General features: G+C 43.1%; 1 protein-coding gene across 1 annotated transcript in view; it reads left to right on the top strand.

The window, feature by feature from the left end:
* BCAN (brevican) overlaps positions 1 to 22,017 on the top strand; it is a 46,697-nt gene extending 24,680 nt beyond the window's left edge. The window contains exons 2-14 of the mRNA XM_075283207.1: positions 3,022 to 3,106; positions 5,606 to 5,992; positions 6,728 to 6,902; positions 6,985 to 7,112; positions 8,041 to 8,334; positions 8,531 to 8,920; positions 11,089 to 12,267; positions 14,421 to 14,531; positions 16,973 to 17,131; positions 20,444 to 20,526; positions 20,748 to 20,892; positions 20,980 to 21,162; positions 21,758 to 22,017. Of these exons, the coding sequence (XP_075139308.1) occupies positions 3,028 to 3,106; positions 5,606 to 5,992; positions 6,728 to 6,902; positions 6,985 to 7,112; positions 8,041 to 8,334; positions 8,531 to 8,920; positions 11,089 to 12,267; positions 14,421 to 14,531; positions 16,973 to 17,131; positions 20,444 to 20,526; positions 20,748 to 20,892; positions 20,980 to 21,162; positions 21,758 to 21,768 (3,324 nt within the window). The 5' untranslated portion in view covers positions 3,022 to 3,027 and the 3' untranslated portion in view covers positions 21,769 to 22,017. The remainder of the gene's footprint in view (positions 1 to 3,021; positions 3,107 to 5,605; positions 5,993 to 6,727; positions 6,903 to 6,984; positions 7,113 to 8,040; positions 8,335 to 8,530; positions 8,921 to 11,088; positions 12,268 to 14,420; positions 14,532 to 16,972; positions 17,132 to 20,443; positions 20,527 to 20,747; positions 20,893 to 20,979; positions 21,163 to 21,757) is intronic.
* Positions 22,018 to 24,614: the final 2,597 nt, after the last annotated feature.

The following is a 24,614-nucleotide window of genomic DNA, read 5'->3' as shown; positions in this document are numbered from 1 at the left end:
GTGCAAAACTGGACTTATGGGGCCACTACACAAATAAAAAATTAAATATACCCATGTGAAGCCGGGTCCTCTCCTGCTAATATATATATTACGTGTATAACTGTATGTATGTATAGGAGTATCTGTGCATATATATATATATATATACACTATGTGTATGTATATGTATGTAAGTATATGTGTGCGTGCGATAATGTATGTGTATCTGTGCATATATAAGCGTGTGTGTGTGTGTGTATATATATATATATATATATATATATTTGTGTGAAAGTATAACTATCAGATAAAATAAGATATTTTTAATAATCTCACCTCAATTTTTAATAAGATCTTTTAATAATCCCACCATGGGGAAATTCAGTGACCCACGAGGCATAACTGTATGTATATATGTATCTCTACAGGTATGAATATGTGTATCTGTGCATGTATGTATATGTTCATTTCCTCGTGTATGTATGTGTATCTGTGTATGCACATTTGTGTATATGTAAATAAGTATGTCATGACATCACATATATTATGTGCTATTTCTACATAGACATCATGCCTCTGCTGTACACGATCCGCTCTACTGATGGCGTTTCCCGGACATAAGACAAACACCAGGAATATTCCAATAAAGTTCTAGAGCGACACATGTTTTTCAGAGGGTCAGATATAAAAAGGACGTTCTTTGTCACCATTCATTCCTTCCAAGAAAGCCTCTTTGTGATCCCCGGTATTAAGGGTGGGCTTTGGCCATAACGACTGCTAAGGAGCTTCACATGGTAACCGGCGTGAACGGAATCCTAAGAGGCTCCTCACCCCCCTCCATTGTCAGTAGTCTATGGATTGGTGGCCTATTGAGAGTATCTCGCCATTGTGAGGCGGCCAGTTCACTCTGCCCTCGGTCCATTCTTTACACAGTGCAAGGCTATGGGAATGCTGGGAAGAAGATGGTTTATGTAAAGACATTCTACTGCAAGCTGCCATACCTTCACAAAATGTCTATGGGCTCATGTCGAACACTTGTGATAACTCAGCTTGAACATTGTAGGATCAAATGTTACATTATATTATATTATTGTTTTATTTAGTCGTCCATTATAAGGCGTTATTTCCAAACCAAGGTCTTTCCCCTCAGGGGAGGAGTTTATTTGTCACATGACTGTGTACACGACCAAATTGAAGCTTATTTTGGGACAAGAAAAATAACATAAGGTGTCTGCACTTAGCCCGCTCCTTCTGTGTTTTCTTTGCTGTGGTTTGGCCTATCACCATCATTCAGAAAGTTGTCGGACCCCATTCCAAGTTTTGTTATCGGCCTCTCAGAGTACTAGCTATACCCCTTGTCAAACACGCAGGCAATCCTAGCCTAAATGAATACACTACTCTCCTACAATGCTGGGCACCTGTGTTGGGCTGAAGTTCCTTGGGCCCACCCGATAATTTTTTGGGGTCCACTGTCCATCAACTCCCAGGAAACAGACCCTAGCCCCCTACAAATTAGGGTGTCATCTATTGGACCATTATTGTGTTAGTCAGAGGATACACTGCTGGGCACAATGTTATGGCTTAAGTCTCAGAAGCTTTTAGTACAGATTCACTAATGGGGCCCATCTTCTACATAAAAGGGTTGTCCCATTAAAGACACGTATCCACTCTCCTCAGGAATGGGTATAAGAGTCCATTCACTGGAGGCCCGATCACCAATCTGACATTTTTATAGGTCTTCAGTTAAGTATTACTTTTGGATGACCACTTTACCTCTGTAACTTTAAAGGGTTTGTCCTGTTATTGACATTTACCCCCTATCAAAAGGACAAGGGACAAGTGTTCAACCTCTGAGGGCCTGACCACCGATCCCTGTGATCAGGAGGATGGGGGTCCAAAAATCCCCCTAAGACCTCTCTGAGAATGGAGCACTAATGTGCTTGTGTGACCCACTTCCCATTTACTCCTACAGGCCAGGACTGTAATCTCCAGCAACACCCTCAGCCCCTTAGGAGTGAATGGAGTGGCAGTCACGCAAGCTCACTGGTTCTCCATTCCCATGGAGACCTTATGTGCACTTTCGGTTTCCTATCCATCTGATCTCCAACGACCCCAGGGATCAGATACGTATCCCTCTTCCTTTTGATAGGGTGTAAATGTCGCTAATGGGACAACCCCTTTAAGGTTACAGAGGTAAACTGGTCATCCAAAAAGTAATACTATCAACTGAAGACCTTTAAAAATGCCAGAGGCTTCATGTGAGGTTCCGAAAGCTTGTAGTTAGAGCCAAATGGTGGAGTGATCTTCATGGTAAGACTAGCCTAACCCAACCTACAGCATCACACAGTGTTTTCTTGTGCCCATCAGAGGATATGATACTGGGGGCCCACTGTCCATCTATATGTAGAGCTAATGCCATATGCTTTTAATTGTGCATACAGGACATATCATATGGAAGGGTAATAAATAGAGATGAGCGAGTAGTGTTCGATCGAGTAGGTATTCGATAGAATATTACAGTATTCGAAATACTCGTACTCATTCCAATACTACTCCTATTCGTAGTAAAGATTCGATTCAGAACCAGCATTGATTGGCCGAATGCTATACAGTGTAAAATGTGTAAAAGAAGTGATGAGGATAGTGTATGTTGGAACTTCACAACTACGTGGCTCAAGTCTAGAGGTGAGGAACCTTTCTACCAACCCCCAAAACTAAAATTTTTTATACGGCTATGAAAATCATCAATGCATTTATCATTTAGGCGTCCTATATGACCTATTACACTAGGTTCACAATAGCGCCAGGTATCCAGTCTGGTCCTTTGGAACCTGAGGGAACCCACTGACTACAAAGGGGTCTGTTAGTTGTCTGCCAAAACTATGTTCTTTTCCACTGAAATTGTTGGTCGATAAAGTCGGGGTTGTAGGACTTTTTTTGTCTCCTGGATCTGTGCCAGATAGATGTGAACCGAACCTAAATCTCTATAGGGTCAGGAATAATATAGCATTGACTAATGGATATCATTTCTGTTTCCTACAGGCTGAAATGAAGTTACACTTGCTGCTTCTCCTCGTGTCGGCCCTCACCTCTCAAGCTTTAACGTCTGATGATGACGGGGGATCAAGTTAAGTTTTGTCTCCTCTTGTTTCAATCCATTGAGTGGAAGTCTAATATTATTATCAGAAGCGGTGCAATAACAAAACCGTATCAATGTGCTGTTGGTGGTCCCTAGATTTTATGTAAAAAATAATTGTACATAACTGGTAATTTTTGTAGTTGCCACCACTGTCAGCCATTTTTGATGGCTATGGATTGCGTTCTTTGGTCACCCAGGGTTATGCCACAAGGCAAGAATGGGACATCTCCCATTCTCCTCCGCTGTAGGCTGAATGTGGACATGACTGGTGGTGGATGACGCTTATACTCACTTCAAATGGGATGGCCATAGATAGCCAAGTACTGTATTTTGGCACTCCTGGCTTTGCCATTTAGGTGAATGGGAGCGTAGTCCACCAGCAGTCACACCCACATTCAGCTCCTGACTGTGGTCAGACTGAATGCATAGTGAGGGACCCACATTCTCGGGATCTGTGCGGGTCTCAGCAGTCAAACCATTGCTGATCAGATCTTTATCTATTTTATGGATAAGGGATGGACAGCCGATTAACCCTATTATAATCAATGGAGTCCCTCGGGCTTGTGTCCACCATAGAATGGATCCATTGTTGGCCATTTTTCCATTCTTCTGGTCCTGAGAATGGAGGTGTTTTACCCCTGTTGTGAATGTAGCCTTGGTGTATATAGACACATAAAGTATAGCACTCAATGGTCAGGGCAGCTTGAAGAAAACCTAGAGAACATTCTTCTTCAGCTTCTTCTGCCTACGTGTAATGTTACCGAGACGAATGATATTAAGACCCTCATGAAACCACCATTAATACAATTTACCGGTTCATACAATCCATTTACCGTAGGTCACAGTCATACCCGGTCATGTTACAATGCCCTTGAAGAAATGATATAGTCATAATTCAACTCCTGGAGACCAGAATGAGTCATCTTAAGATATTTGCGGTGGTTTTCATCGCTAATATACTTTACAGCTGTGAGACATCATATAATTAACCTTTAAATCTAAATGTATTTATAAGTTGCTGTCAGTCTTATACTCCAGTCACATCCAAAGATGCATTTTCCTCTAACTGGAACGGTATCCATAAATGTGCTGACATCTTCTACCCCAACATCTTAGTTGTGAACCTATTAGGAGTCTGTCACCAAAAAATCAAAAAAGCTAAACCACTAGGGTTGAGTGATCGGGATCGAGAAAGATCAGATCCCGATCGGTGATCGAGCAAAAATGTCATGATCGGGATCAGCTGGAAAATAATCGAAAATCGGATTTTGAAATCTCAAGATCAGCTCAACCCTACTGTGCATATAATATACAACTAGGGTTGAGTGATCGGGATCGGGGAAGATCAGATCCTGATCGGCAATTGAGCAAATTTCACTATCGCGATCGGGATCGGCTGGAAAGTGATCGAAAATCGGATTTTAAAATCGATCCTGAAATCTCAATATCAGCTCAACCCTACACATCACAGGTCGCGTGCCAAATTTTTTTTTTAATAAAAAGCAAACAAAACATCAGACATTCCACCAAAATGGTGTAAATAAAAAGTACATATAGCCCTACAAAAAATGCACCCCTGTACAAAACAATCTTAAAAAGTTGTGGGTGTCAGTATATGGCAACTCCAAGAAAAAAATTTTTGTTTACAAAGTTTTGGATTTTTTTTAAGGGTGTTAAAATGTTAAAAATATATATATATCAATTTGATATCCCCAGAATCGTACCGAGCCATAGAATACAATGTCATTTTGGCTGCACAGTGAATGCTGTAAAAACAAAGCCCCTAAGTTTTTTCTCCAGTTCCACCCCATTCAGATTTTTTTCCCAACTTCCCAATACATCAGATGGGATATTAAATGGCACCATTACAAATTACAATTTGCCCCACAAAAAATAAGCCCTCATACAGCTCTGTGAACAGAAAAAAAAAAAGTTATGGCTCTTGGAAGGTGGGGAATCAAGAACTAAAATCAATTAATGGCTGCTGCAGGAAGGGGTTAATGTCTGCTAAGGGGTCCCTTCTTGTCTACGTACGTCACCTAGTACTGTGTCCAGAGCCACAATTATGGCAGTACACCCCAGAATGGAACAGTATACACAGATCCTGACGGTACAACATAGGTAAACCTGTTGAATCTCCGCTATAGGGTTAAATAGTAAAATGGTCAGACTTAAGATGTTAATAAAAAGGTTTCGTTGGTAAGCACAATCTGGAAGACTTCTGGAATATTTCGCTTTGATGTCTTAAAGGAAACAGCTTGGTTTTATGTCAGGATGACAGGTCTACATTAATGGTGGTTTTATAATTGAAGAAAAACCGGCATGAGCAATGACCCAGATTTTCCAAATCCCCCTTTTATTTTTTGCTGAAAAGTGAGGTGTCTCAGTTTTCTGTGTGGTATAATGTGCATTGTGGTGGCCAAGTGTGGTTTGGCATGACACATTGCCATCCTTCCTTGGTTAATACCATGTTCTTTTCCCGTCTAGAGGATTACAAGAGCCTGAGCGTAAGGATTGGAAATATTACCACCAAAGCTGTCCTGTCTGGTACTCTCACCATCCCATGCCACATCACGTACCACTCAGAACCAGTAGACGCAAGCGTTGGGCGCCGAGCTGTCTTGGCCACACCTCGAGTAAAGTGGACCTTTATCTCCAATGGTAAAGAAGTGGAAATCTTAGTGGCCCGGGGCCATAAAGTGAAGATCAGTGAGGGGTACAAATCTCGAGCCTCTCTGCCAGAATACTCTACTTCGGCCTACGACGTCACGTTAGTCCTAAGGGAGCTGATAAGTAATGACTCAGGGATATACCGATGTCATGTACAATATGGAATCGAGGATGACTATGCCACGGTGGAGGTCAAGGTCAAAGGTAGGATATTTACAATTGAGTTTCTATGTCTGTGATCCAGGGAGAAAAAAATAAAGAATGGTTTATACTAAAGAAGTTTCAAAAGCCCAATGACATCCATCAAATGATAGACACTGGTTTTGAAGTTTTCTTTACCAAAATCCGTTCAGCTATTCTTAAGATATAAGCCCTTGATATAATACCCTGCCCACAAAGAAACCACAGTGTTACACCCACTTGGCTAGTAGACCCTATTTTGCATCAACACTAAAATGGCATATATCTATGGAATGGCTGAATGAATTCTGATAAATAAAACACCAAATTGCTCCGGAAACAGCTCCTATCACATGTCGTATGTCGTTGGGCTTTTCAGACCTGGTGTCATGTCCTCTTTAAAGGGGTGATCTGCATTGGACAATATCATTTTATTAGAGGAATTCACAACAATTAGATCCCAGAATGTCCACTGATCGGTTGTAATCTGTGGGTGAACATAACGAGTGTTCAAGTTCCCTGCAGCACTCCCGCAGGTCAAATGAAGCATTGCACTGTGTGTACTTAAATCAATGGGATGTTCACCTAATGCATAGGTGTGCTAGGTCCTCCAGTGAGAGATGCTCTTTGCTGTTACTCTCCCATTTCAGTAAGACATAGAGGTCAGGTATGGCGGGATGTTTCACCCATCAACGTTATGACAGAGAGTATTATTGTATGTTTCCCATAACATAATATGGCTGCTTCTTGTTTTTTCAGGTGTTGTGTTCCTCTATCGGGAAGGCTCTAATCGGTACCAATACACTTTCCCCATGGCCCAGGAAGCATGTTCAAGAATTAAGGCCCACATAGCCACCGCAGACCAGCTCTTGGCTGCCTACCTTGGAGGTTATGAACAGTGTGATGCTGGTTGGATCGCCGATCAAACCGTCAGGTACGATTTTCTTATACCGTCCATTTCCACAATCAACACAGTCTAGAAAAACTACAAAGTCAACTTTTCTTGACTCTTCCAGATACCCCATCCAGACTCCACGAGAGGGCTGCTATGGAGACATGGACGGGTTTCCCGGAGTTCGAAATTATGGAGTCCTGGATCCCGATGACATGTATGACGTTTACTGCTATGTGGAAGATCTCAAAGGTAATGCCAAAATAATAAAATTTCTGAAATTGCCTGCCCCAACCATTCCATTTGGTATAAATAAGTCAGAAATTAATATTTTTAATTATTGAACATTCAATTTGTGTGTTTCTATATTTACCAATTACATTTTTTGGCTTTTCAATAGACAAATTTACGTAAAAGTCCAAAAATTAAATCAAGGAAGCCCCTATGTATTTTTATCTGCCTTCATTCATATACGGTAATTATATAATATTTGGAGCGACCTTTGCCTTCTTCTCGGCACACTTGTATACCGATGGTGATGGAACTCGACAGGCACATCTTCTGTGGATGTAGGCTTGCTCCAATCCTTCCGTCTCTTCATGTAATCCCAGACAGATTGGGTGATGTTGAGACTCGGCCTATATCTGTGGAGGCCATATCATCATTTCCTAGACTCCTCCTCCAAAGGGCAAAAGTCACACCAAACATTGATGGGATTTACATTTCTCTTAATAAACTATTAACAAATTCAAAGTCCAGTCCAATAAATTCAGTGAAAACTCTCCAAAAGACCACTTTTTGATCTAGACCTAGCTTTTCTATGACAGGTTTGCAGAACAATCACAGGTTCTATGACAGGTTTGCCTTCTTCTTTGAGAGGACCACCCCTCTAGTAGATCATATTTCAATGTAACGTTGAGTATCCATCTCCAAAAGGGTTGGCTGTACTTATAGTGTTCCCAGTGCCTTCACCTACTTTTACTGCTGATATCTGATGAAGGCACGACCACCAAATCATGGACCTTCTATATTTCATACTGGAGATACTGGAGATACTTCGAGGAGAAACCTTACTAAATAAAATCCTCCTTGACCCCTCCACCATTCTTTCTATGTCTGTTCTAGATACACATATGAGCAGGCATACTTGTTGACTCTCTATCTTTGTCCTTGCTTGTAGGCCAAGTATTCTTGAGTTCCTCACCCAACAAATTCACTCTGGAAGAAGCCAGAGAGCATTGTAGGACTCTGGGTACTGAGATGGCAACAACAGGTCAACTCTATGCCGCATGGAGCGAGGGACTGGATCACTGCACCCCAGGCTGGTTGTCTGATGGAAGTGTCCGATACCCTATTGTCGTACCAAGAGAGAGGTGTGGTGGCAACTCTCCTGGTGTGAAGACTATCTTTCAGCATCGTAATCAGACTGGTTTCCCCGATTCTCAGACAAAATATGATGTATACTGTTTCAAAGGTAAAGTAAAACAATATAAAGCTAAATAGATCATAAGAAGTCCACCCAATCCATAATGTGTTGATGTCCTTACACCTGACTTGACCATTATAATATGTGTGATGGACCAATTTTCCATTTGTTTGGGTTTTATTTAGGACAAGTAAAATTTTATTTAAAACACTACAGATCATCAGAATTTCCTCTTCCATTCCAGGTAAAGACACTGCACCAACACTCGATCCTCCAGTCCCCAGAGACCGAGATGTTATTACAGTAACAGAAAGCTTTGAGGAACTAAAGTTTCCAGATGTACAAGCTGAGAATGAAGCCCAAGGCTCTGTAGACTCCATACCACTAAATGAGACTCACCTAACGAAAGCTAGACCAGAAGATAAAGAGAACACAACTATCCTCAAGGACCAACAAGACACTACACCAACTCCACCATACCCAACAACACCAACTTTTGAGAGTGTCGTCAGTGATGAAGAAGATCTGTCCCCTGCATTTGCAAGTTTCCCACCTTATGAAGATCATTCTGATGATAGTGAAGAATCTACATTGGGTTACACCATTAATATGCCCGTTGTACAAAGTTCTCAAGGTACATATTAAGCCACCAAAGCTCTACAAAACAGTGATGTATGCAGGACTGTGTTACAGGAAGGTTCCCATTATGACTTGTACAATTTGACCACGTGTTACAGAGTGCTAGGTGACAACATGGTTATGTCATAAATAGAGATGAGCGAGTAGTGAACTATTCGATATTCGATATTCGTTTCAAGTAGACCCTCAATATTCGACTATTTGACCAAATATCGAATTCCATTATAGTCTATGGGGGAAAAAGGCTCGTTTCAGGGGAAACCACTATTTGACTAAGGAGGGTCACCAAGCCCACAATGACACCCCAGGAAATGATGCCAACACCCTGGAATGCAACTGGGACAGCAGGGGAAGCATGTCTGGGGGCATCTAACACGCACAAGTTCCAGTATTACCCCATTATTACAGCCTAACAACTACACATTTTCCACACTCAATAGAACCTCTATGAAAGTGGAAAAATACTTGGAAACCTTTTTCCTCTAAATTAGTATGGGCAGAAACACAAATTTTAAGCTAAAGAAACATTAGTATGCACCCTTTTAAATCACGTTGCCCATGACAATCACAGATGGCATAGGCAATGGGAAATCCAACAGTACCCACCCTTAACTGTCATTGTTTATGTGTGTGATGTAGTGAGACTTCCAAAAATTACTTTTCTGGCCTTTCACTTGAGCCCTTCCAAATTAAGTTAGAGGCCCTTAAGCTGATCCATACAAAAAATTTACTTTTCAGGCCCTTGGGATGAGCCCTCCCAAACTTAGCTTCAAGCCCTTGTGGTGAATTGAGCCTTGTACCAGCAGAGTATTAGGCCCTTAAAGTGAGTTGAGCCTTGTACCAGCAGTGTTTTAGTTTTTTGCCCTTTGGGTGAGCCCTAAAAAATTAGTTTTCAGGTCCTTGGGAGAGGATTTTCCAGAAAAAAAAAAAATCGGGCATGTTGAAACTCAACACTCTTGACTAGGGTTGAGCGATCATGTTCGGAAAAGATCAGATTCCGATTGGCGATCGAGAAAATTTCACGATCTTTTTAGGTGGGATCGAGATTGTTTATTATTTCCCACAATGCATGGCTACTGGCCAAGCATTGTGGGAAAAGCTAACAATGTTAGCCTTCACACTGAGTATATGCTCCGCTCATTCTGAGTGGAGTGTATGCTCAGTGTGAAGGCTCCGCTGCGGTTCCATAGGAATGAATGGAAGCATCCGGCACACAGCCTTAACGCCCTGCACGCCGTCTACGTCCATTTATTCTAACAGGAGACTAGCTAACATCTCTAGTAGCTACTTACCTGCAGAGATGGCTGGTCCGGTGCCCAGTGTTCTCGTTCTTCTTCGCCTCGCTGCCCCCGCTTCCCAGGTTAGTGTTAAAGAGCTAGGAAGAAGTGGCTTGTGGCTTAGGAGAGTGTGGGCGGGTACAGGGCAGGGAGACGTGACGTCTCCCCTCCCAGTACCCAATCACACTCTCCTAACCCGCCCACATTCTCCTAACTTGGGAGGCAGGGGGCAGCGAGACGAAGAAGAACGAGAATACCGGGCACCGGACCAGCCATCTCTGCAGGTAAGTGCACACCAGGGGGGACTAAGTAGTCAGAGGATTAAAAAAAAAATAAAATCCTCTGGCTACTTAGTGATTAAAAAAAATTCACTACACAATGTGGATTCTAACAATTAAAGCGTTCAATTGTTAGATTCCATGCTGTATAGTGAATAGGATTGTTTTTAAAATCCGATCTCCGATTAGTAAAAAATCCCATTGACTTGCATTGGAATCGGAATTGGGATCGAGATCGGGTTTGAATGAAAAATGATCGGAAATCGGATTTCAAAATTGATCCTGAAAAGTCAAGATCGGCTCAACCCCACTCTTGACCCTTCCTCCACCCTATATCGGGTCAGAGTTGGGACATGCTCATACACCTTAGATGGTCATCCGGTCCCTACAAAATCATTAGGTCTGGCCAAGATTACTATGTATATATCCACCTTAAGTCTTTCTATATAAGAGTAAATAGAGTAAAACAATTTCCAAAAAATGTAAGAGAAAATTAGAGGGATGTTGTAGGTGTGTGGAGTTACTTCTAAATTCTGAACACAATCCATGGTTCCTGGAATGATGTAATGATAACATTAAGTATATATATATTTTTTTTATTTTAACAGAAGACAAGGTTGGGTTGGTCCATGAGAACACTTCTTCTGAGTCAACCAGAAGAACACTGGAAGGAGCTGTTCTGCCGACTGCAGGTGACTCCATCTTAAGTGTATCAGTTGTGAATGCACATGCAGAGAATGTTTATGAGAACTTTACTGGCTCGACACAGGAACCGGGAGTTACTGTGTCAGAATCAGCAAACTACTATCACATTGATGAAAACCCCGATCCTACCCAATTTCCCAAAAGGGAACATGAAGTGGATGCAAACACTGAGAAAGAAACAAATCAAGGAGAGGAGTATAACACAACTAGCATATATAATACCTCTGTCTTGCCAACCACATCCTCCTCTACCCTAGAGGCTGATGTAGGTTATACAGATATTGATATGAAGTTAGCTCCATTGTATGATAATCAACCCAATGACACCACACCTCAAACCACAACCATATACATGTTTCCCACTGTACATCCATCCACTGATCATTTTGAAGGATCTGGACAAGAAGATCACTCAGTGTTTTCAGGAGGACTCATACATCCACAGACAACCCAAGGTTCAGTGGAGGAACTAGTTTCTGGTGACCATTTTAGTGGTTCTCAAGATCCCGTAAAAGATGTCCATGTCTTAGACTCAAACCCGGAGCCTAAAACACCAATGCCACCTTCTTCACAGCCAAATATTGATAATAGCTCTAAAATATCTTGGGAAGACGGAAGTGGAGACGTTCCAGAGTCCACATGGATTACATTGCATAGTGATTCCACCATCAATAAAAACCATACTCAAAAACATGAAACCAATGCAACCCTAGAGAAAGATGACCAACACAACACAACCCATAACCCCATACAAGGTTTATACGGGTCAAATGAAACTTCTACTGCGCAAGTTTCCCATCTATTAAGTCCTAATATGTCTCGTGTCCATTCAACTGTTAAGGATATAAGCGTAGAACAGTCAACGGTGATAGGTACAGTGGTGAGTACCAAAGACCTAGGGTCCAATACAACTGTATCTCCCACCTTTACAACTTTCACTTCATCACCCAACAATCCTAGGAACTCTTCTCACCACAGTTTAGAGAAGACCATTCTACCTACTGCGTCGTTGAGCCCAACAGAGCCTCTGCCTGCAGTCCCTACCGAGAAAGCTATTGTGGGATCCTCCGTGAATTTTTCAGGTAACCACCTACATATCTGCACGGCCGTTATTCTTTCGGTGGTCTACTACATCACCAATGCCTTGAGATGAATCCTCTACTTCTACCTCTGTGCTTTGTCCTTTCACTGTCTCATTAGAATTTGGGAACCTCTGTCAGCAGCCTGATCTATGTCAATCCAACCAGTCTGATCATTTGAGAGCGCGCATTGTTTTTGTTGACTTCTATGAAGTATTTTTATGACTGTTTCCATGAAAAAAATAAAAATAAAACCAAATTAAATGCTTTTTTTAGAATTAAAGCACTTGATTCAGGTCATAATCTTCTCTATTCCTTCAATTCCTTTCCGGTGTCTTCTTTATGTGTGTGTGTCTATCTGATTCTTTCACTAACATCTCTTTTATAGCTTTTTCGAGAACCAGATTAGAAAATCAATAGTTAATCTGTGCAGCCAATTTCAGACCATAGTGGAATTTCATGAATCCTACATTCACTTGTCATTCGAGCTAAAAAAAATATAAGATCATTTGTAATATTTAGCCATTTCAGTCAACATTTTTGGACATGTTCGGCAAAAATTGTGCCGTCCGGCTGGTGGTTACTTTTTGTATTGGCTAAATAGGCATTTGGTCCACCAGGTTAAAGCTTAGATCTGAATATAACCAATATGGACAATAACTGGACAACGGAAGGTGGTCAAACCTTCTTCGGCCAAAAGCTGTTCCTCTTGACCCTATCGTCCATGCTTGGCTTGACTTACTAGGGAGATGGGAAAAAATCTGCCAGACAACTCTACTGAAGTTGGGATACCACCATACACATTGTAATCTGCCCACGTTCATCCACCACGAAGTTGAGCTTTGTGGCACATTGCCATCCATCATGGACAATTGCTAAGCCAATGTAATGTCTCGATTGTTTGCAATGTCATAGACCTCATATACCATACCCTGTCTCTAAGTCAGGTCAAAAGTAGGGATAAGCTGATTCTGCACAAGAAAACCCAAATTAATCGGTGCAGTATTGTGGGAGCTGCTAACTACATGGAACCCACTGCGATGCTTTAGCTGATATTTTAAGGTGACCATATACTGGTCGAAGTTGTTGATCGAAGATGCATTTAGCCAACAACTATTCCTCCTAACTCTCCAGAGGGGAAGAAGTAGCTGCCCGATATCTCTGGTGGAAGCTAGTCTATAGCGAAAAGACAGGTTTGGACAGCTTGAAATTCAACATCCTTCATTCTTCTACCATCTTGTTTTGGGGAAGAATTGGAAAACTCCCATACATATAAGATTGCCGCCAAAATCAGTTGGTTCCACCAACTTAGCTGAATGAGTACCTATAGAGTCCTATGAAGAAACTCCCATCAGTAAGACCTATTCCCAAAATAAAAAGTATGAACCCCTTCAGATCTGGTCAGATTTCTCCATAATTTCCACCACAGGGTCTGTTAGGATGTTAATAGTGTTTCTAAAAACACTGTGCTTAGGCCTAGAAAATTGAAGGGTGGAAGCAGTGCCGCACCTCCCATGAGGCGACCTGAAGCGACCGCTTCAGGCAGCGCTATGCCGGGCCCCCGGGGGGGGGGGGGGCATTTTTGCTGACCCAAGCCAGTCCAGGACAAGCTGTCCTGGACTGGCTTAGCGTCACCGTCTCGGCAGCCCGTCACGGGAAGCGAGCGGTAGATTGGGGATGCCCTGTGGACGCAACGCTGCTCCACCGGCCTCCCCTCACGCTCAGGCAGAGAGCAGGTCCTCTCCCTGCCTGCTCTCTGCCTGCTAACGCCGCCCCGTCCACCCCGCACCCCTTCGCTCTGCCCCCTCCGCCCCGTCCCCTCCTCCCAGGGGAAGGGGGGCGGCTTTCTGTCGTCCGCCTCAGGCGGCATAAAAGCCAGGTTCACCCCTGGGTGGAAGCTTATGGACTTCCATTGTATATTCCTATATATTGCTACAAAATTTCACAAAAAACCTAAAATATAGAATTTGAGCTTCCAAAACATATTACAATAGGCTAGCTCTCTACTAACACTCTCCGCTAGAACTTTTCCTAATCTTTGTCTCTATGCCTAAATTTAGTGACGCCATTATTGATGACATATATAAATTATATAAAGTATAATTTATGCCTTCTTTAAGCACATTCGCAGTTTCCCATTGTACCTTGTGTTGTAGATGTCTGCTACCCCAACCCTTGCGAAAATGGAGGGACCTGCATTGATGAAGACGATGGGGAGTTTCGCTGTTTGTGTTTGCCAGGCTATTTTGGAAAAGTCTGTGATATAAGTGAGTCAAGAGGGGGCTATTCTCATTTCTTTGTCAGTATCACAATATGATTCATGTGTTACACATATCCAGACATTCAAATACATTTCAATATACTGTAGTCATATAGTCACACAGTCAGGGCCCCTTGGATACCTTAACTATATTTTCTCACTCAGTTTGTATCCTTTAGTTATGTCATCATGTAGGAAGATCTACTGGCAATTTGTAATTTTGGTCATTGCATACAATAAGAACAGTGACTTTAAAAAAAAAAGGGGGACCGCCATGGGTCCTTTCTGCACCCCTATAACATATAAAGTGTACATGATAGAAAACTAAATTAAATTTGATTAATTTTATTTCATATTTGTTTAAAAACATAGTAACTCTAACATTTCCTACAATATAATAGAATTATTTCACGTTGTGTTATGCACTAATTCTGTTTGGGTTATAGATAAATGTATTTATGGAAACATGGAACAGGGATGGAAATTTTGAAATATGAGAAACCCAAATAGGGAGAATTTAAGGGGTATGATTTGGCAACCTAAAATAGAGTAGTGAACAGTGGGCGGCCTATTGACAAGAGACTTACGGTACATGGCCATTGTATACAATAAGAAAACAGTGACTTTAACTTAAAAAGGGACCGCTATGGGTCTTAAATGGACCCACAAACATTTTTTTCCTCTATTTTCAAATCCCAGACCAGACACCGTAATTCAACCAAGATCAGACCCTAAATACAGAAGTCAAACCTATCCCCCTACATACAGGCCCCAGAACCCCTAAAGCAATATCATGCTTGGGCAAGATGTGCAGATATTCATCTCTCCTTGTGCATTCCTCTACACTCCCGTCTCCTGTATAGAGAATATCCTAATGTTGCCCCTGAGTTCAGGATGTCGTCTGCAGCAGCACCCAGGAGTTTATAGGTCTGCAGGATCGGGAAGAGGTTAATATATACTAAAAAAAGATTCTGAGCATTCTGGAGATGTGAACAGTCTTCTGGGGGTCCATTATAATTACTGCACTAGAGAACTAATAATACTGCCATACTGCACATTATTACATAATATCACAGCGGCCGGGGAAGGGAGGGGATGTCAAAAGTGTGCCAAGGGGCCCGGCCCTGCCATTCCTAGTTATGCCACTGCACTCTTACCTACTCTTCCTCCACTAGCAGCATCGTCAGCATCTCTCCACAACTTCCCTACTGACAGCAGCATTCTCCCCCTTCCCATCAATATCCATTTCAGCAGCAACAGTAGTATTTTCCACACATGGCAACCACAAGCAGCAATATTCCTCCCACCCACCCACCCCTTTACCAAAGCATTTGTTGTACCATCAGACCCCCCCCCCCCCCACACACACACACACACAGACTCAGGATGCTGCATTCTCCTTGATACTCCTCTACTGATAGGCAGTATTTTCGCCCTTCCCAATTTTTTATCAGCAACAGCATTAGCATTGTCCATACCCACAATTTTTCCAACCCACCTACCCTTTACCATTGCATTCACCTTATTATCAGCTCCGCCCCACCACACACACTCAGGCTATAGCATTCTCCCCTTCCTACCAATTCCCTGCTAGCAATAGTTGTAGTATTTTTCCCACCTGTCCACCACAAACAGAAGTATTCTCACCACCCACTCCTGTACATCTGCATTTGCCTCTCCACTAGTCCCCGCTCCCGCACACACACACACAGGCCGAAAAATTCACCCAGCTACTCCCCTACTGATAGCAACATTCTCCCCTTTCCCAATTCCCTATCAACAACAAAAGTGGCATTTTCTACACTTGGATAACACAGCCAGCAATATTCTTCCCCACTCACCACGTTATCATTTGCCTCACCATAAGCCCTCCCATACACACTTAGTCTGCAAATATTCTCCCATTTTCCAGGATAAGATATCATCACAACAGATATTTTATCCTTTCTAGGTACATAAACTGCAAATAGTAATAAAGGGATAGGATATCTTTGCAGATATGCTGCCCGAGGCAAGGTGCTCATCTTGCCTCATATTAGTGAAAGATGATTTTCTTCTGGGGTGAATTATTTTGCATGCTCCCAAGTGTTAAAGAAAAACTGGGATGGTTTTTTATTTTATGGAGATTTTCAATCACATGACCTTGACCATGAGTGGGCACACTGACCATGTCGTTTCACTACCACAACAACTAACGCCCCTGTTCTGCCCAGTCTTCTTTCTTTTCTACCTATGCATGCTCCTATTTCCATGACAATGGTGTTTTGGAAGCCAAACTGTTCAATCCCAAGATGCATTTTGACTAGGTTGTAGGTGGCACTAGAGGAAGGGCTGATGGCTACTCTATAATAAGAAGCCATCAAAAAGTCTAGAAGAATTTGTCTATGCCATTGCTGAACACCTTCCTTCATCCTCCTGATCATGCTCCGTGTCAATGTCTCTGGTCAGATGTAGATAAATGTCTCGAGGATTGGGACACATTCCAAGGATTCTGCTACAAGCATTTCTTTGATCGTAAAAGGTGGGAAGAAGCCGAAACCCACTGCCGAGAATATGGCGGTCACCTCGTAAGCATTGTGACCCCAGAGGAACAAGACTTTGTAAACAGTAAGTATAGAAAAAAAAAATTGCACTGGATCATATTTAGGTTCCAAAAATCATTCTGCCCACCTTAAGAGTCAATACATTTCCTTACAAGAATTTCTCATTCTTATTATATATAGAACTGGTCACAGTATGGGCCACGACTAAACATATTTAGGCAAGTGTGGAAACAACGCTGCAAAGTAAGAAGGCCCTTAGAAAATAAAGTTAATGAAGAAATGAGACATGTAAATTCCATTAATATTTGGTGTAACCTTTGACTTTTGGAAGTGAGGATATGGCCCCACAAAGCCCTAATCTCAACCTCATCCAGTCTGTCTGGTATCACATGAAGGAACAGAAGGATTGGAGCAAGTCTACATCCACAGAAGATCTGTGCTTAGTTCTTCAAGATGGCGGGATCAACCTCCCTGCCAAAAAACGTCTGCAATTGTAGCGAGAAGAACTGATGGAGGGCAAAGGGCACACCAAATATTGACGGGATTAACATTTCTCATCATTCACTTCATGTTGTTAATTGACAAAAATAAACTATTAACGCTACTATTTTTGAAAGAAACTTATACACAGCTTTTGTACCTGGACTAAGGCCCGGTTCACATCTGCGTTCGAACCATTCCGTTCCCCTTTCTGCATGAAAAATGCGGAGAGAAAAGTCCTGCAAGTAGCACATTTCACTCTGCATTTTTCATTTGGAAACTAGAGATGAGCGAACAGTAAAATGTTCAATATTCGATATTTGTTTCGAGTAGCCCCTCAATATTCGACTACTCGAATCGAATATGAATCCTATTATAGTCTATGGGGGAAAAATGCTCGTTTCAGGGGTAGGCAACATTTGATCAAATTGAACTTACCAAGTCCACGAGTGAGGGTCAGGCTGGATTCTCCGAGAAGTCTTCTCCGTGCAGCGTTCCCGAGGCGTCTTCCGGCTCTGAATTCACTCTGCCAGGCATCGGGCCAGGGCAGAGCCGACTGCGCATTCCCGCACTACAAGAAAATGGCCGCTTACAGTCAAAGCGGCCATTTTCTTGTAGCGCGAGCGTGTGCAGTCGGATCTGCCCAGGCCCGATGCCTGGCAGAGTGAATTCAGAGCCGGAAGACGCCATGGGAACGCTGCACGGAGAAGACTTCTAAAGGTAGGAGAAGAACCAGAGTTGATTGGCCGACTGTATAGAATTCGGCCAATCAACGCTGGTTCTGCATCAAATTTTTCCATTCGAATAGTGAGTAGTATTTGATCGAGTACGAGTATTTCGAATACCGTAGTATTCGATCGAATACTAATCGCTCATCTCTAGTGGAAACTAAACGAAAACCACAGGGACCCTATTATAGTCTATGAGGTCCACAGGTTTTGGAAGGTAACCACTTTTTATGATATTTTATGGGGTCCTCCAACAGAAACCCATGTGAGACCTAAGACATAGGGCTGCTTCTCAACCAGATCAGTTTACTGCAGCTGGCCGTAAAACATTCAATAAATGTCGGCCCAACCCCCTCGAAAAGAAAAAAAGTGTCTGATTTGGGAAAGGAGACTAAGTTGGAGCCAGGCGCCCCTGTCCCCTCCAGATTCCTCTCTGGTGGTGGCTTACCTCTCACGTGGACTAAAGGATCCCAGTCTGGACAAAGCCATATCTAGAGCTAGGGCCTTTTGGTATCCTTTAGAAACCCCAACGCCTATCTATATTGATGTAAGGATTCAGTAACTCGTACCCCAAATACTAAAAGATTTTTTTTGGTGCCATATACCTATACTAGCCATAAAGTGTAGACTATATGGTATGCCCTCACTGTCCCCAATATTAGTGAGTCACCTACCATATAGAAAATCGGAGTCCTAAAAAGTTCTAGAATATCCAGATTTATATTTCCATCTCATCACTGGCATCTTGAGCTTTTCCTAATAAGGAAGCTTATAGATATCCTATAATGGACAATACGGCATATACGGTGCCAATATGTCGGGGGCGTAACCATAGGGGATGGTTACCAGTATAATTTGCATCAGTTCACGCTACACCCCTACAACACGTCATTCAGTTTGACAACATAGAATCTTTTCATTGAGGTTCAGATTCATCGATATCTCTAGGATGCAACACTCCAAGTCTTTGGGGGTTTGTCCATAGAAAATAAAAACGAGTCATATTTTTATCTTATGTACATACTTTTATTGGATATGTATACATGTATACTTTATATTGACACCTTTACTAAATACTTTACCAATATTTAGAGCACCTATGTAGCTCAGTACTACATATTACTGATCTGGACTAAAGAGCCCAATGGATGGGTAAAATTGGCCATAGACTTCAAATAGCTATTAAGTGAAAGCTCATTTGGCCAATGGCTTTTACCCCCGAATTCCAACCCATGTGAGCCACTGCCTGACACCTGTAACAAAGACTACCAATCACCCATGAGAATGAAAAAAATAACCCATTAAAATGCATATTGGTCATTGGGTAAAAAGCCAGGACATCAAGTTTGGTAGGTTCAATCATGAACCTATTTGGGATGGTCGCCTTAAAGGGTTCGTCCAAGATTTAGGGTAGACTCAGAGTGTAAAACTAATAAACCAAAAACATACCTATCCTCGGCGCTCTGTTGTCCAGTCTTAGTCTACTTTCCCTCCCGTACTGGAACTCTCCGCACCAGTAGACATCAGTGGTCGATGGAGAGAGACCAGTGACTTCACTTTGATACGTGGCTGCTAAGGCTACTGACTGATCTCAGAAAGTCATGTGAGCCTCTCTGCTTCCTATGCAAAAAGTTCCAGCATGGGAGGAGAAAACAGACCAGGACTGTCCAACAAAGTGCCAGGGATAGGTGAGTCTTTTTGTTGTTGTTTACGATCCTCCTGAGTTTGCCCTTCATCCTGGACAACCCCTCGATCCTTCTGAGTTTGCCCTTCATCCTGGACAACCCCTCGATCCTCCTGAGTTTGCACTTCATCCTGGACAACCCCTCGATCCTCCTGAGTTTGCACTTCATCCTGGACAACCCCTCGATCCACCTGAGTTTGCCCTTCATCCTGGACAACCCCTTAAAGTGTAAGAGGATTTCATGTTAGGGAACCATCACAGATTCCCAGTCGAGCAAGAAGAAACGTGCCATAACTTGGAGATTCTCTTACTCTTTGTACTCAATACCAAGGCCCAATATTCATGGGAATCTAGGAGGCCCACCTACCTTGTTAAACTTACATCATCAGGAGAAATCTATCATCCCTAGAGGCAAACAACAAGGGATGATAGATTTCAACAATCTTTTTATCTGATAACACCATATTTTTGTTTTTTACTATAGATAAATATAAGGACTACCAATGGACAGGCCTCAATGATCGAACGATAGAAGGAGACTTTCAGTGGTCAGATGGGAATCCTCTGGTAAGCGGTATACAGTATCCAGACTAAATATACATCCACCGATTGCGTAGCCCTAAGACTACGATGGACCAAATAAACTACCAAAAAGTCAACTTTGGCCCATTCTGGCCTTAAGCGTTCTTGAGAACAAGATCACCATAAATGGGGTTGAGCATCAAACATATAGTAATACGAATAGAGTAACATCCTAAGCCTTCAACATTTAGTTTTTTTCCCTACAGCTTTTTGAAAACTGGAACCAGGCACAACCTGACAGCTACTTTCTCTCTGGTGAAGACTGTGTGGTAATGGGGTGGCATGATGGTGGTCTCTGGAGTGATGTCCCATGCAACTACCACCTACCTTACACCTGTAAAATGGGAATGGGTAAGAGTAACTTGCCACCATCTTTCATAGCAAAATGATGACCAATAATGGAGTGGGGTATTTATGGGATGTCCATGTTTGTCCTAGTGTCTTGTGGTCCTCCACCCGAAGTGGCTAATGCTTCTATATATGGCCGACCCAAAATAAGATATCCAATCAGTTCTGTGGTGGGGTATCGCTGCGAAAATGGTTTCGTTCAACGTAATTTACCCGTCATCAAGTGCCAGCTGGATGGAGTTTGGGAAGAGCCACAGATAAATTGCTTGCCTGGTAAGTAGAGTAGATGGAATGGTCTTCTACTGAACACGTACCAACGATGGGACATGAGGCCTTCAGGAGCAATTAGGTTGACACCGGGAGGGCTGAGGGGGCACCACATGATCCTAAAGTCATATGTGATGGAATATTATTTACAATGTTAGTACCACTCCTTATTTGACTAGAATTTGACCGGTTACAACTCTGAGTTCTTGAATGGTAATTAACACAACCTAATCTTAGTAGTATGTCCTCTATAGGAGCAAGGAGGTATATGGTGGTGGAAGAGGAGTAGGGAACTTCTTTTGGGTGAAAAGTTTCAATAGCCATGACTCTCCATCCTGCTCTTGGAGAATTTATATAGGGGGAACAGCTAGGGGTTGACAATGGGGCAAGAGAGAGGAGCCAACAACCCAAGATGGCAAAGTAATTCCAACTATGACCAGCTTTGGTGTGGGTTTCTGTTGGTTGACCAGTTGGGTGTAAACAAAAATTGGTACCAAGACAACAATTTAGGATTGGACCTAATTTGAATTATGGAGCCCACCTTCCATGATGTATGACCGCACTTTTGCCATTCACAATCTCCCCTTCTGTTTCCAAGCAGCACTTCAATGATGTAATCACATCTCAAGATCCCAACCCGTCCGCCTCTCGGATATGAAGTCTTACCCAAATGGTCAAATGTCACAGGCTCCAAGACGAGGCCACGTTTGGCCAAAACACCACTAAAGCAGAGCCACAGGGAGGTGCTATATACTATTAGACTGTGGCCTGCCTCATCCAATGCTGGCCAACTTGTACCACGAGTAACTTTCATCCCTTCACTGCCTATTCTCCTCAATGAACAGGCTAGATACACGATCTTATACAGAAATTCAAAAAGATACCCCAATGTAGCTCCACTTTTACAATACCGATGGCTGTCATGTGCCGTAACACTTGAGATGTGTCTCATTATTGTCTGAACTATCGCAATCCACTGCACCGGTAACTCTGAAGATAACATTGGATAGGAATGGAGAAGAGAACTTTTCATTTTTGTGAAGTTTTCATAAGTTTGGGAGAAGAGGCGGAGATTTTGTTGTGGAATCTTTGGAGCAGAAAAGTGGAGATTTAATTGAAATTGTACAGAATTGTAACAACGATGAACTGTCTGTGACCATTCCGACAGGCCGTGGTTGCCAATCACTGTAACCACATTGGTATTGACCATGCCCCGCATCATCATAGACATCATACCCAATGTTAAATCAAACCAAATTTTCATCAAGAAAGATAAGTCAGAAAATTCTTAGCAGGCAGTCCATATAAACACATTCCTCAGATTTGGCAATTGTTTAGCTGATGTTACAGGGGAGGGGGGTCTGGTTAGTGTAAGATGGAAAAAAATTACTAATTATTGAAAATGTTTGACATTTTGTTGAAATTAAAGAAAATAAATGGATTTTTTTTTCTTTTTCTTTAACTATATAATATAAAACTGTGCGTTTTGCACAATGTGCAACTCAAAACTAAATAGGGGCTCTGAGAAAAGCAACCTGACCACCTCAGCCATGCGCTGTCATTTGGAAGGCAAGCCCTGGGCTCAGTGGGAAAGAGCAAATGCAGCACAATCGTTGTCCAGCGTTGCCACCACTGCCTCTTCCACTGTTTCTCCAGTGCTGGTGCTGCAGTCCAGACCACCAGCCTGGACACCTCCACATCTTCCTCTGATACTTTGGGGAGTTCATCCTCATCTGCTCCTTTTGCCTGCACCATCATGCACCTCTTCCCAGCCACTCCCCATCTCCCAGGCGTTTCATTGCAGGCAGAAGTACAGCGCAACCCCCCCACACACACACACACACACACACATGCCCACGCCTTCAACAGCCTCATCGAAAAACTGCTGGCCCTGGAGATGTTGGTGTTTATGCTTCTGGATACCCATGACCTGATGGCAGCTGCGGCACCTCGCTATGCTACCCCTAGCCGACACTATTTCTCTTGGTGTACCGTCCCCTCCTTGCGTCAGCACGTGTCTCATAACATCAGTCGGGCCCTGAGTTCCGCGCTTTGCTCTAAGGTCCACTTGACCACCGATGCATGGACAAGCGCTTGCAATCAGGGACGCTGCTTCTCCATAATGATAAACTGGGTGAATGTAGTCTGGGCCCGGGGTGCAAACTGGAGTGGCCTATCTCCTCTCCCAGCCCAAAGTTCATGCCAGAGGTTCTCAGAAAGCCTGCTGCTCTGCTGCAACATCGACCCCCACCTGCGAGCTGGAAACACTGCAGCACTGGCGTGTGGAGACGTCAGCAGGTCGTGCTGAAGCTCAGCATGGCCGACAAAAAACACACTGCCCCCGAGGTGAGGGATGCCATCCTAGATGAAACGGCAATTTCTTTCTCGCCGCTGCACCTGGGCCCAGGCATGGTCGTGTGTGATATGGCCGGAACCTGGTAGCAGATCTGGAGCTTGTCAGACTCAAACACGGTCCACACATGACCCACGTTTTCAACTTGTTAGTGCAAAGGTTTTTAAAAACCTACCCCATTGTGCCTGATATACTGGTCAAAGTGTGGCCATTTTCGTGAGTCTAAAGTAGCCGCTGCTAGCCAGAAAACATTCAGAGCACACTCTTGTCATCTTCTCACCGTTGGATGACGGAGGAAGACGAGGGGGATGAAGTGTAGAGATGAGCGAACACTAAAATGTTCGAGGTTCGAAATTCGATTCGAACAGCCGCTCACTGTTCGAGTGTTCGAATGGGTTTCGAACCCCATTATAGTCTATGGGGAACATAAACTCGTTAAGGGGGAAACCCAAATTCGTGTCTGGAGGGTCACCAAGTCCACTATGACACCCCAGGAAATGATACCAACACCCTGGAATGACACTGGGACAGCAGGGGAAGCATGTCTGGGGGCATAAAAGTCACTTTATTTCATGGAAATCCCTGTCAGTTTGCGATTTTCGCAAGCTAACTTTTCCCCATAGAAATGCATTGGCCAGTGCTGATTGGCCAGAGTACGGAACTCGACCAATCAGCGCTGGCTCTGCTGGAGGAGGCGGAGTCTAAGATAGCTCCACACCAGTCTCCATTCAGGTCCGACCTTAGACTCCGCCTCCTCCGGCAGAGCCAGCGCTGATTGGCCGAAGGCTGGCCAATGCATTCCTATGCGAATGCAGACTTAGCAGTGCTGAGTCAGTTTTGCTCAACTACACATCTGATGCACACTCGGCACTGCTACATCAGATGTAGCAATCTGATGTAGCAGAGCCGAGGGTGCACTAGAACCCCTGTGCAAACTCAGTTCACGCTAATAGAATGCATTGGCCAGCGCTGATTGGCCAATGCATTCTATTAGCCCGATGAAGTAGAGCTGAATGTGTGTGCTAAGCACACACATTCAGCACTGCTTCATCACGCCAATACAATGCATTAGCCAGTGCTGATTGGCCAGAGTACGGAATTCGGC

Source organism: Leptodactylus fuscus, chromosome 7, assembly GCF_031893055.1.
Source record: "Leptodactylus fuscus isolate aLepFus1 chromosome 7, aLepFus1.hap2, whole genome shotgun sequence".
In the NCBI taxonomy this organism is placed as follows: Eukaryota; Metazoa; Chordata; class Amphibia; order Anura; family Leptodactylidae; genus Leptodactylus; species Leptodactylus fuscus.
The sequence above is the reverse complement of the archived record's forward strand: the minus strand, read 5'-3'. Positions and strand labels throughout refer to the sequence as shown.